At 33.2% G+C, this 11,956-nt stretch overlaps 1 protein-coding gene across 1 annotated transcript; it reads left to right on the top strand.

Annotated features, from left to right (window-relative positions):
• Positions 1 to 8,780: 8,780 nt before the first annotated feature.
• On the top strand, positions 8,781 to 10,739 carry LOC139841110 (probable receptor-like protein kinase At2g23200). Its single transcript, XM_071831343.1, has 2 exons — positions 8,781 to 9,342; positions 10,186 to 10,739. Exons 1-2 carry the CDS (start codon positions 8,781 to 8,783, stop codon positions 10,737 to 10,739), a joined length of 1,116 nt encoding a protein of 371 aa, XP_071687444.1.
• The last annotated feature ends 1,217 nt before the right edge of the window (positions 10,740 to 11,956 follow it).

Below are 11,956 nucleotides of genomic sequence, written 5' to 3'. Positions count from 1 at the left end.
ATCGCATGGGGTACTGTAGCAGGGCAGAATCCTATAAAAGCTCGAGCTGGTTTCCAGTTTCTTTCCAATTCATTCCTCCGTATTATTTATTATATTTATATTATTATTATTATTATTATTATTATTATTATTATTATTATTATTATTATTATTATTATTATTATTATTATTATTATTATTATTATTATTATTAAGATTAATATTATTATTAATCTTATTATTATTAGTAGTATTAATATTATACATAAATACTACGACGAGGTCTTGAGCGTATCACTTTCAAAATGGTTTTTCGAGCGGGATAGAACTAAGAAAATTATGGGTTATTGCCAAGGAGGTTATGGGTAATGTTCGGGGGTATATTTAACCTAGTGTTTATCATCTCCGTTACGTCTACGTACTTTTCTGAAATATTGAATCACAATATTGATACGTAAGCATTTATATTTTATCTTTTATAAATTAATAGTGTATACATGTCTAGTGCTCGAGTATATATATTTATACATGCTTGTATACTAAATTTTGTCGTTAAACAGTTTATAATAGATCACGAATTAAATATATATATTACTAGTAAAAGATATATGATATACATGTTTTTGAAAAGCTAGCAAAAAATCAATAACTTTTCATTTAGATATCGAATAGTTTCGATGAACGGATTAAAAGATATGATCAACTGAATTATAATTGACGTTAATTGGAATTGATTTTAAATATGCAATTAATATTTAAACAACTTGTCTGTAAGATTGATAAATTAGATTTTTGAATATTACCAACCGAGTAAATGAATCCTTATATAAGGCACGTCTCGTTTTATTAAACTATGTTCAAAATTGACTTTTTGAAACAACTTTGGATAACTTTTGTATGTTAATCTCGAGCATTAGGATTGTGATACACTATGACCTAACCTAGCATGATAGACATTTATTGACCAACATATGTTCTCTAGGTTGAGATCTACGATTATTTGGTAATCCGAGTTTCGGTCACATTTTGGTGAACGACTTTATATGCTGTTAAGGTGAGTTTCATTTTCTCCCTTTTTAATTGCTTTTGCAATCTATATTTTTGGGCTGAGAATACATGCACTTTATTTTAAACGCAATGGATACAAGTACATACTAAATTCTACACCAAGTTTGAACCGAAAATCCCTTAGCTTTGGTAACTAGTAACTGCCGGTTATAAGAACTGGTGGGCGCGAGTAGTTATATATGGATCCATAGGGCTTGACATCCTCGTCTATTCCAAGTATAGAAACCCTAGCCTGAACTATAAAACAGACGTATGCTATTTGAGTTAATATACGTTGGATTGTGTGTATTGTACATGTTGGTTGCATGTATGTTAAAACAGGGGTACTTATTATAACATTAAAGCTTAGTTACCAGGGTGCTCTGTTATGTAGAATCTATTGATATCTGGATGAAACAACTGAAATCTTGTGATCCACTTTTATATACAGATTATGCGAAACACTAAAACTATGAACTCACCAACCTTTGTGTTGACACTTGTTAGCATGTTTATTCTCAGGTTCCCTAGAAGTCTTCCGCTGTTTTCTTATATGTTATACAAGCTATGTGCATGGAGTCTTGCATGCTTTATTCAAGAAAACATTGCATTTACCAAATCATCACCATGTATCTTATTTTGACTGCATTGTCAACGGAAGTATTATTGAAACTATTATTTACGTTGATTGTCTATATGTAGAAATTATCAGATGTCGAAAACCTTTGATTTAAATATTCATTTATGGTGTGCCTTTTCAAAAGAATGCAATGTTTACAAAACGTATCATATAGAGGTCAAATACCTCGCAATGAAATCAATGAATGACGTGTTCGTCCATATGGATTTGGAGCGATCGTCACACCACATTGTTCAGAGGGCACAAAGGCCAAATACCAAATATTCAACAAGGCCTATAAGCCATAGATTACAGGATCAAAAAAGGCACGCAGGCTTCCAAATCATGATGATTGTTTAAAGGACATAACACGTCATTAAAAGACTAAAATTGTTCAAATTACTGTCACTACGACCACCATCACAAACAGCTAACAAAAGAAAACCACGATTACCAAATGATTGAAGAGCTAGCAGCAAGCTTGAGTAGATCCACAGGCTTCGCATAATAATGAGCAGCAACGACAACATAGTTAAATTGGGCATTGAGCAATTTGTCACAGGCAGCATCCACTAAGGCACCAGCTTGGTCAGTATATTCTTCAAAATCAGAAAGCTAGATAGTACCTTTAGTTGCAAGCTCCTCGAGGAGCAAACATCACTCATGTTGCCTCGATGCAAAAACTATGCCAGCCAGATAATCGCTTAACTCCTTGATGTCCACCAACTATTTACAAACATAAGGAATCACCTCTGCAACCACTCATTTGTAATCGGACCTAAGAACCTCATTCCCCCCCTCTCAGCCTCCAACTTCACACCTATCTCTGCCAAAACTTCCCTACCCTGCCTCTCCAGTGTCTTCAACCTTGCAATTTCATCCCTTGCTGATTTCAGATCTTCCTCCAAAGAGGGGGTCATCAGGATTTAACGTTGCAATTGCTTAATAAGTTCAGCATTGGAAGAGTTAACAAGCTTCAACCCATGGGCTTCAGTCTCTAATGCTATAACATCATCCCTGGACTTCTCATAACGAGAAAGCAAAAGGTGATGCATCACTGTAGACTTGTAGTTTTGAATGGCACACTCCTCCATAAACCTTTGGGGATCAGCGAAAGCAGATTCAAGCTCATCAGAAACAAGACTTGCAATTTTTGCATGACATGTGGTAGCAGTGGGGATGATAGGCAAAGGTTCTACAAATAAAGAAAGCACACATTAACTACCAAAAATCAAAAAAGATAGGCGATAAGCATATAAAAGATAGGAGGAAGGAAAGAATACCAGAGATGGTATTTTCATCCGAAGCTTTACAGTGACCAAAATCATTACCATCATCAAGTGACAAATTGGTTTTCTTGGAAGGAGGGGATTGATCAGCTTCTCTCTTCATCTTAGAAACTTTTAAACATTTGAAAGCCCTAAGCTGAATTCTCTTTTCAGGAGGAGAATCAGGCAAGGCATCCACATCAACTGCTTGATGATCTGAAGCAACTTGAGCTTTACCCCGATCCTTAGGGAAAAGCTGATGAAGCAGTGGCTGATTTAAGTTTGCTTTGAATCTTTGCATTGCCAGAGACAGAGATAGAAGGGGAACCAGCATCTTTCACAATGGTTGTAGTAGCACGAGCAGCAATCGTCATCTCCTTCACACCGAAGTTCTTTAGAACATTTCTCAAAGCCATCTCTGCAAAAGAACAATGCAAATAAGCATAGCAAAACATGTACAAACATGATAAAAATCCTAAAAATTAGATTCAACCTAACCCTTATCCCCAAACATGAATACTGGATTTTGTGTTCCTTTCTCCCAAGAAGGAGACATTCCAAGCTTAAAGAGAATAGAATCAGGAAAAGTTGAAGCGATGATAGGATGACGACAAATCCTACTAAAAAGTGGAAGATCTTTCGCACTCTCAGGCACATGATCCCTATATTCCTTGGGGATTTCTTGATTTTTTGAGTCAAAAAGAGAAGGATAATCAGCAGGGAAGAAAAAATCTTTCTTCATAAAGATAAACTTGTTCTTCCACCCTCGGATTTCAGAAGATTGAAAAGAGAAACAGATAGGGGTATCGGAAATTCTACCACCCTTCTTTCGATGTTTACCAACGGTTAACCAATTACTAGCATCACAAAGATTAAAAAACAACGAAATAAATCAATCGACGATTGATCACCGTAGGCCCTACACATAACCTCGAAGGCCATGACCTTCTTGGTTGCTAAAGGGTGGAAGATTGAAAGATGCACTTTAAAGTGATTTAAAACATCAAGATAGAAGCGAGAAACAGGGATTCTAACGTTGCATTCAGTAAAAATTTGGTAATAAACACCAACATAACCGTTTGGGGGTTGGAGAATTATTTTACCTGATTCTGGTGAAATAATTCACCATCAGACAAACATATGGTTTCTATCAGTTGAGTACATTAATCAAAAGTAACAGATGAAAAAGTGGATCGAAGACCTTGTTTCGCCATTCAACAAAAAAGCAAGAAAATAAAAAGATGAAAGAAGAGGGATGTATACCTGAAATCGAAAGAACGAGAAGATTATCGCCGGTTGAAGAATGAAGAAATCAAGTTTGAAATAAAGAAAATGAAAGTTTAAATCAAAGCAATTAAACCCTGCAGCGAAACTGTCCAATCACCCTGCAAAATCATTAGTGTCAAAAATAAAGAGACCAAATTACCCCGATATATCGAGAGACGGACCAAAGATTCGCTAGGGGTAATTGTGTAATTTCGTTAAAGACGTAATTATAGCGGCTGCAGAGATGTCTAATCAAAAGATTAACATTTAAATAAAACATATTGCGTTTTCCAAAAATGCAAAAATAAATTAAAAAAACAAAAATCCCATACAAAAATACAAATCCTTTTAAAATTTGATCATATCATATGACAAAAAGGATTACACACGAAAAGGGTTACACAATATATCCTTACAAGACCACTACACTACCCAAAGGAAGTTATACATCAAGTAGGGATATAAAGCAATCCGACATAAGCTCAAAGGAATTAGGCAATAAATGTAATGCCAAAATAAGTAAATCACTGAAGGAGATTTTGATAAATCAAACGAAACATAAAATTACAATGAGAGCTCATGGAGTTTAATTTCACGAAGCGAATTAAGCAATTTACTCCGTAAATTTAAACTGGAGGGCTTGATAGTGTACCCAATATCTCGAGCTAATTCCGTAAGACATAAAACAATTGCCCGAAGGCAATGGGTAACGAAGACATCATAGGTACCAATACCGAAGGACTACAACCATGTCACATGACTGCATGGAACGAAGAGATATGGAAAATATTCTCTACAAACAGTATTCGGCGCCACCAAGGCAAATGAGGAAGGCATCTATATGACTTTCCTTGAGCACTGTAGCTAGGGATGGCAATGGATCGGATATGGATCGGGTGAGGCCGTATCCATATCCATATCCATATCCATTTATTATTTTTACTTTTCATCCATCCATATCCATATCCGCCGGGTGAAGCAGGTTAATGAATAATTATCCATATCCGTTTAAATTTATTTTATTTTTAACAATTATAAGCGGTGGTTCACTATATACGATCAAAGGTAATATTTTTAATAGTTTATGCGACCGAAAGTCACATTTTACTAATCTATATAACAAATATTCAATAGATAGCCTATTAAACGTGTAAAGATATCGACATGTAAGTTGCTTACTTTTAGTTACATGGAATCACAAATGAACCACCAAAGTACGATAAATACATTTTATTATTTAAATAAAACAAAATATAAGAAGGAAGTTATATTTTTAGAGAAAATATAAAGAAAGATGAATATGAATATAATTAATGAAATATCACTACATAAATGATATTAATTTGAGTGATAAATTTATATATTTAGTTATTTCGGGTGAAAGCGGGTTCATCCATGGATGAAATTTTTTCATCCACATCCATATTCATATCCATTTAGATCGTCCATATCCACGAATAATCGGGTGGATCAGATATATATCCACTGGATCGGGTATCCATTGCCATCCCTAACTGTAGCGATGTCATCCCATTTAAGGAAAATTTACCAACATCTCCATAGTCACCTTCGAGATTGGTCAAGACTTCAAAACCAGGGATTAGCTCTCTAACAACACTATAAAAGGAGATGCTTATTCCAGCATAAAGGCATCTCATCAATCACTCATACATCAAATGCATTGAATTCGATCCAATGATAAAAATACCTTAAAGGCGTAAAGTGAGATCATAATCCCACTACCTTCGGGAACCGCCACCAAATAACCAAACACCTCCCTCTCCCTTAATCATAGTTAATCATACTCTAATCCACCATCAATTCCTAAGTCAACCTAATCCTAATCAAAATTAGGATTACGCCAAAATAGTGTACAAACAGTCTAGTTTTGTATCTCCTTTATGCTTAAGCTTGATTTGTACTCCAGTAGTCCTGTTATATTTAGGGAGTATTCCGCTACGGCGCTACTCATGAATTACTTGAATGCAGGGCCGGCCCTAGGGTAGGGCCACAGGGACGACCGCACCCGGGCATCACATTTTAAGGGGCATCAAATATGGAGTTCTGAGTTTTTTTAAGTGCGGTTGAGTTTTTTTGTAAGTTCAGAGGAGAAATTTCATGGAGGAAGAAAGAAGAAGAAGGAAAAGTCAAAGTCAAAAGTTAGAAAGAGAAAAAAATCTTTTGTTCCTTGATATTGTAAGCATTTTTTTCATTGTCAGATGTGTTAATTTTATTAAAATATAATATATCATACAACACACATAGCGTATTGTACAATCACGTATGGATTTTGAAATTCTAGTCTAAGACCATTCGTAATGGTGAGTGGCGTTTCTTTTGGTGTAACTTACTTTTTTGTACTTTTTGGATGACGATGACGTGTTACTTGTTTGAGTGGAGTAATGGTGGTGTTACATTTTGATGTTATTTTTGAGTGGAATGCTGAGGTGGCATTTTGTTTTCGTTTTTCTGTTTTTTTATTTGTTTTATTTTTGCTTATGTAATTAAAAATGCAAAAAAAAAAATTAATTAAAAAATTAAAAAATTATACATATAATAAATTAAATAAAAACGCATTTAAATTAAATTACTAATACCATTACTACTTTTTAAAAATAGTTGTAACCTAAGCATAAAGAGTTTTACATTTTTTCATCTTCATTTAATCCCCAAAAACAAGCCAAAGTGGTATTTTCTATTTATATATATCTATATCTTCAATCTCTCTCTCTCTCTCTCTCTCTCTCTCTCTCTCTCTCTCTCTCTCTCTCTCTCTCTCTCTCTCTCTGTGTGTAACTATATCTATATCTATATCTTCAATCTTTCCTTCTTCCCTCCCTATCTATATATCTATATCTTCAATCTCTCTCTCTCTCTCTAACTATATCTATATCTTCAATCTTCCCTTTCTATCTATATATCTATATCTTCCATCTATATCTTCTTGTTTACATTTTATTAAAAAAATAATAATAATTAAGATTTGCAATGGATATTTAATCCACCAACCAAAAGCTGCCACATGTCACAAATGCGTGTTACTCTCCTCGTTTCTTTCCGACTGACGCCACCGAAACACCGCCCACTGCCGCCTTGTTACGCCAGTTTCCGGCATCACTTCCGGTCCACGTCACCAAGTGACGGCGTGACTCTAGTCCGATACAAATGGTCTAACAATAGAGGTGCCTTAATAATGTGAATTCATAAAATAAGCTTACTCATTTTTTAATATAATACTCCATAGTACTACTTATTTTTATATTTTCTTTAATTTAATTATTTCTACAAGGAACAAAAGTCCTTTTTTAAAAGTCCTATTTTATTTGTGTGTTAGAGACAAATTTTGGTATAGTATAAAAATGAATTTTGTTAAGACGTGAATTTTTGAGAAAATGTTTAAGAATAAAAATGTAAAGTTGATTGTCTTTTTTGAAGGTAGACAACTAATTAAAATAAAAGAAAAATAGAATTATATACACATATTTCAGGATATATCAAGTAATAGTCTAATAATGTAGACACATGTTACATTAACTTGATATTTTTATTTTATAATTTATACATTAATTAAATCACGTATAAAAAAGAAAAAGACACTATAAAATTTTTAACTAGACTCGAAGTCATCACTTTTCGTAGTTTATCTCTTCATACTAAATTTATTTAAAAAAAACATTAACGTGAAAATGAGTTATATAAGTTGATTAGCTTTTGAACACTTGTTTATAAATAGAGTAGATGGCATTATTTGATCGATTCGCCTCGGGCAACAGAATACTCAGAACCGGTCCTGCTTGAATGTTAACCAAGTTTTACTTTGACCAATTTTGAGTTTTGACTATTAAGCCTTGATTCCAAAATGTAAATAGTCAAATTGTAGTTGAAGTCTCTCCAGCTCACTGCATACACAATTAGATGCTGAATAAATTTTAATACTCCGTAATTCATAGCCTCGCATTCAGGGGCGTTTTTTAGAAGGGACAAGCGGGGGCAGCCGCCCCCAGTGGATTTGCAATTTTCAGTGTAAAAATTTTAGATTTTTCGACTTTGCCCCCAGTGGATTTTTTTTTTCCCCAAAACCTACATATTTTGTTCCAAAACCTTCAAATTTTGCCCAAAAATCTCCAAATTTTACCCCAAAACCTTCAAATTTTGCTCTTAAACCTTCAAATTTTGCCCCAAAACCTCCATAATTTGCCTAAAAACCTTCATTTTTTGCCCCAAAACCTCCATATTTTGCCCAAAAAAATTGCTACGATTTTAATTTTTTTTTGCCTCCGGTGAAAAAAAATCCTGGTACCGCCACTGCTCGCATTATTATTAAATAATACTGTAATTGGTAATTGCTAAGATTATTATATTATTATTATAAAAACCTAATAAGAAAAAGTCAAATTATTAATTAATGGTAAAAATATCTAAAAAAACCACTAAGAAAAAGTCAAGTAGCTACTGACTGTTATATATACATGTAGATCTGTGCTGTTGTGGAAAAAACAAAAATTTGCAATCCAAATATTTTTCTTTTAATTAAGGAGTAACTTATACGAAGTATTCCTTTGTTTTTGTACTCTCTTTCATTTGATAAACAGATAAAATAAATGGATCTAAAAGGAGATACGAAATCTCCAATCACGAAGTTTGGTCAGTTACATATCCCACTTGAAGACGTATTGAAAGCCACCAACAACTTTGATGATCAAAATGTGATCGGGCGTGGCGAACTGGGTAAAGTTTATCAAGGACGGCTTTTGCAATCAGGGAAGTTGGTAAAAATCGATGCTCGCAGATTTTACAGTAAGCATAAACATGGCATCGAGTTCTTGAGAGAGATTTCTGCACTTTCTAGTCTCGAGCATGATAACATAGTCTCTATTATCGGGTTTTGTGATGAACAAAACGAGAAGGTCATCATATACAAACGTGAGGCCAAGGGAAACCTCGAGATGCATCTAAGCAAACCAAATGTTAGGTGGATTCAAAGGCTTAGGATAAGTATTGGTAGTGCGCGTGCTTTATGTTACATCCATAATGAGAGAAGTCTCATGCATCTTAATATCAACAGCTCTACAATATTGTTAAATAATAAGTTTGAGCTCAAGTTATCTGGATTTGAATATTCTATCAGACATTCAGTACATCGAATGAATGATGTGCATGAAGGTGATTTAGGGTTTTAAGAAAACGATTTTCTAATTAATTATTATCATGTACCTTCATATAATACTAATAACAATTTAAGCGGAAGCGTATTAATTATATTAATAACTAAATCACCAAAACGGATCCATATGATTTATACGGTTAAATAAATAAATACAACAAGAGAGTTTCAAGATTATACATTTCTTGTAGAACCGGATTGATAGATAAGAAACTAACAATCAAAAGGATGATTGCCACTAGGGTAGTCCACACTACACTTCGAACAACGTCAAACGGATGTGCTAGTCCCGTCAAGTAATAATAAACAATCACAAGGATTATTTATTTATCTAAACCGTAAAGACCAAAAATATTTATGTTTCTGTTTTGTTCGTCGAAAACAAATGTTGAGATGATTTACTTTTCCATCTAAAACAATATGAATACTTGTGGCTTTTGTTGTTTGTCGAATAAGAAAAGGTAGAGCAAAAACAATACGTGAGATTTTCTTATATTGTTAAATCCAAATAAGACCAAGACCATATTTATATTTTGGTCTAAGACGGTGGGTTATACGGAGTATGTATCCATTGATTTAAAGTCGGTTTAGAAAACGAATCCCACCTAAAATTTAGTTCGTATAAGTTTTCAGCATAAGAATATCTTGGTCCACAATATATTATTTATTACTTAATTTAATCAAACAATTAATTAAATAATTAATTATATTTAATTACTTGAATATTACATATCACATATATATTATTAAATGACTTCTAGGTGTATATGTGTGTGACCCCGAAAGCTCAAATGAATTTAGCCATATAGTTATGTGTTGTACCTTGCGCATAAATACTACAGTGCATTTAACAGCCGCTATTGGAACAACAGGGTATATTGACCCTGAAATTGTGAAGACTGGTGGTGTGACCCACAAGTCTGACATTTACTCATTCGGTGTTGTTTTATTGGAATTATTATCTGCGAGGAAAGCGTTTATACGAAATGATGATGATGATAGGTTTTTAGTTGCACGGGCCAAACTGAACTCTGAAGATAGTGATATTAAGGATTTAGTACCATCTAACCGATATGAGCAAATAGGTTATGAATCAGGCAACATCTTCACATCAGTTGCAAGATATTGCTTAAAGGAAGAGCGAATACAACGCCCAGATATGAAGTATATTGTCGGCAAACTTGAGAAGGCATTAGAACTTCAGCTGCCATATGAAATTTCAATTGTAAGACCCTACTCTTTATTTTTTTTTTTCTCTGCTATCATCATTATATCTGTTAGTTCACTTTTGACCATTATTTTAGTTGATAATAAGGAATTGTCCCGAGATGCAGTTGACATAAATATGTTTAAATGTGGTTGGAGAAACTGGATTAAGATGGGTTCCGTATTTTAACTTTAAAAGGAGTTTTAAACGAATTAGTCCATTCCATTTGATCTTCCGGTTTTTTCATGTATAATTTCTAAAACAAATTGAGAACACAAAATAAAGAGATTCACAACCTCATCTCTACACAAAAAAAAGCAAGCATTTATCTTTTGTAATTATATTTAACTTGATTATAATTAATAATTAGTTACAAGTTTGTTTGTTATATGTTGTTAGTAGTTAGTTATTCTTTTTGTCATTTTCTTGCTCATGTGTTTTATAATTAAGCTTTAGTCTCAACTCGTTTTGAAACTTTAACTTCAATAATAAATAGAGTAAGTTATACTATTAGTCCCTATGGTTTACGTAAAATTATACTAGTAGGCACCATTTTCTTAAAAATTACACGAATCATCCCTTATTTTCTATTAAATGTACGGTGCTAGTTCTTTTGACTACTTGACATTTACATTGGTGTAAATATTATTACCATATATACTAATAGACAAAACTTATGCAGAGTACTATTCTCACGCTTTAAACACTTGTACACCGCGCAATAATGGTTGCACACCGGTCACTATTCACGTGAACAGTACTACTCACGTGAACAATACTATTCACGGTACTGTAGCATTTTTTTTAACAGTTTTTTTCCCATTTTTTTCTTTTTTGGTTTCCTTTATATTTTTCTTCACCCGCAGCAAATACCTACTAGACAAAAAATATGAATAGTACCGATGGTTTCTTTATAATTAGCAGCAGCAAATATCTAATAGGCAAAAAATATGAATAGTACCGATTGTTTCCTTTATATTTTTCTCTCCCCGTTGTAACAATTTTTTTATTTATTTATTTTTTTTTGGTTTCCTTTATATTTTTCTCCACCCGCAGAGATGCACCTATTGTTAATTTAAAATAACATTTAAATCTTTGACGGGTTATACCTTTTAGTTCGACTCGAGTTGCGCTTCAACGACATCATCGTTAAACTAAACGTAATAAAATACATTAAAAACCGAACCCTCGGCACGAAGCGAGGGTAAACAACTAGTTTTCAACAAAAACGATAATATCTTAAATATTTTCTCATGATTCAAAAAACAAAGCGATTGAGTAGTGTAAATACTAAAGTTTTAGGTCATGATTAGTAGAATTCACTATTGATTTGTAAATCATTATCCCCGTGTCCTAAATCAATAGTCTATGTTTTGAGTTTTAAAAGTCTTTTATTTCTTAATTTT

The sequence above is a fragment of the Rutidosis leptorrhynchoides genome, chromosome 4 (assembly GCF_046630445.1).
Source record: "Rutidosis leptorrhynchoides isolate AG116_Rl617_1_P2 chromosome 4, CSIRO_AGI_Rlap_v1, whole genome shotgun sequence".
NCBI classification, from domain to species: domain Eukaryota; kingdom Viridiplantae; phylum Streptophyta; class Magnoliopsida; order Asterales; family Asteraceae; genus Rutidosis; species Rutidosis leptorrhynchoides.
The sequence above is the reverse complement of the archived record's forward strand: the minus strand, read 5'-3'. Positions and strand labels throughout refer to the sequence as shown.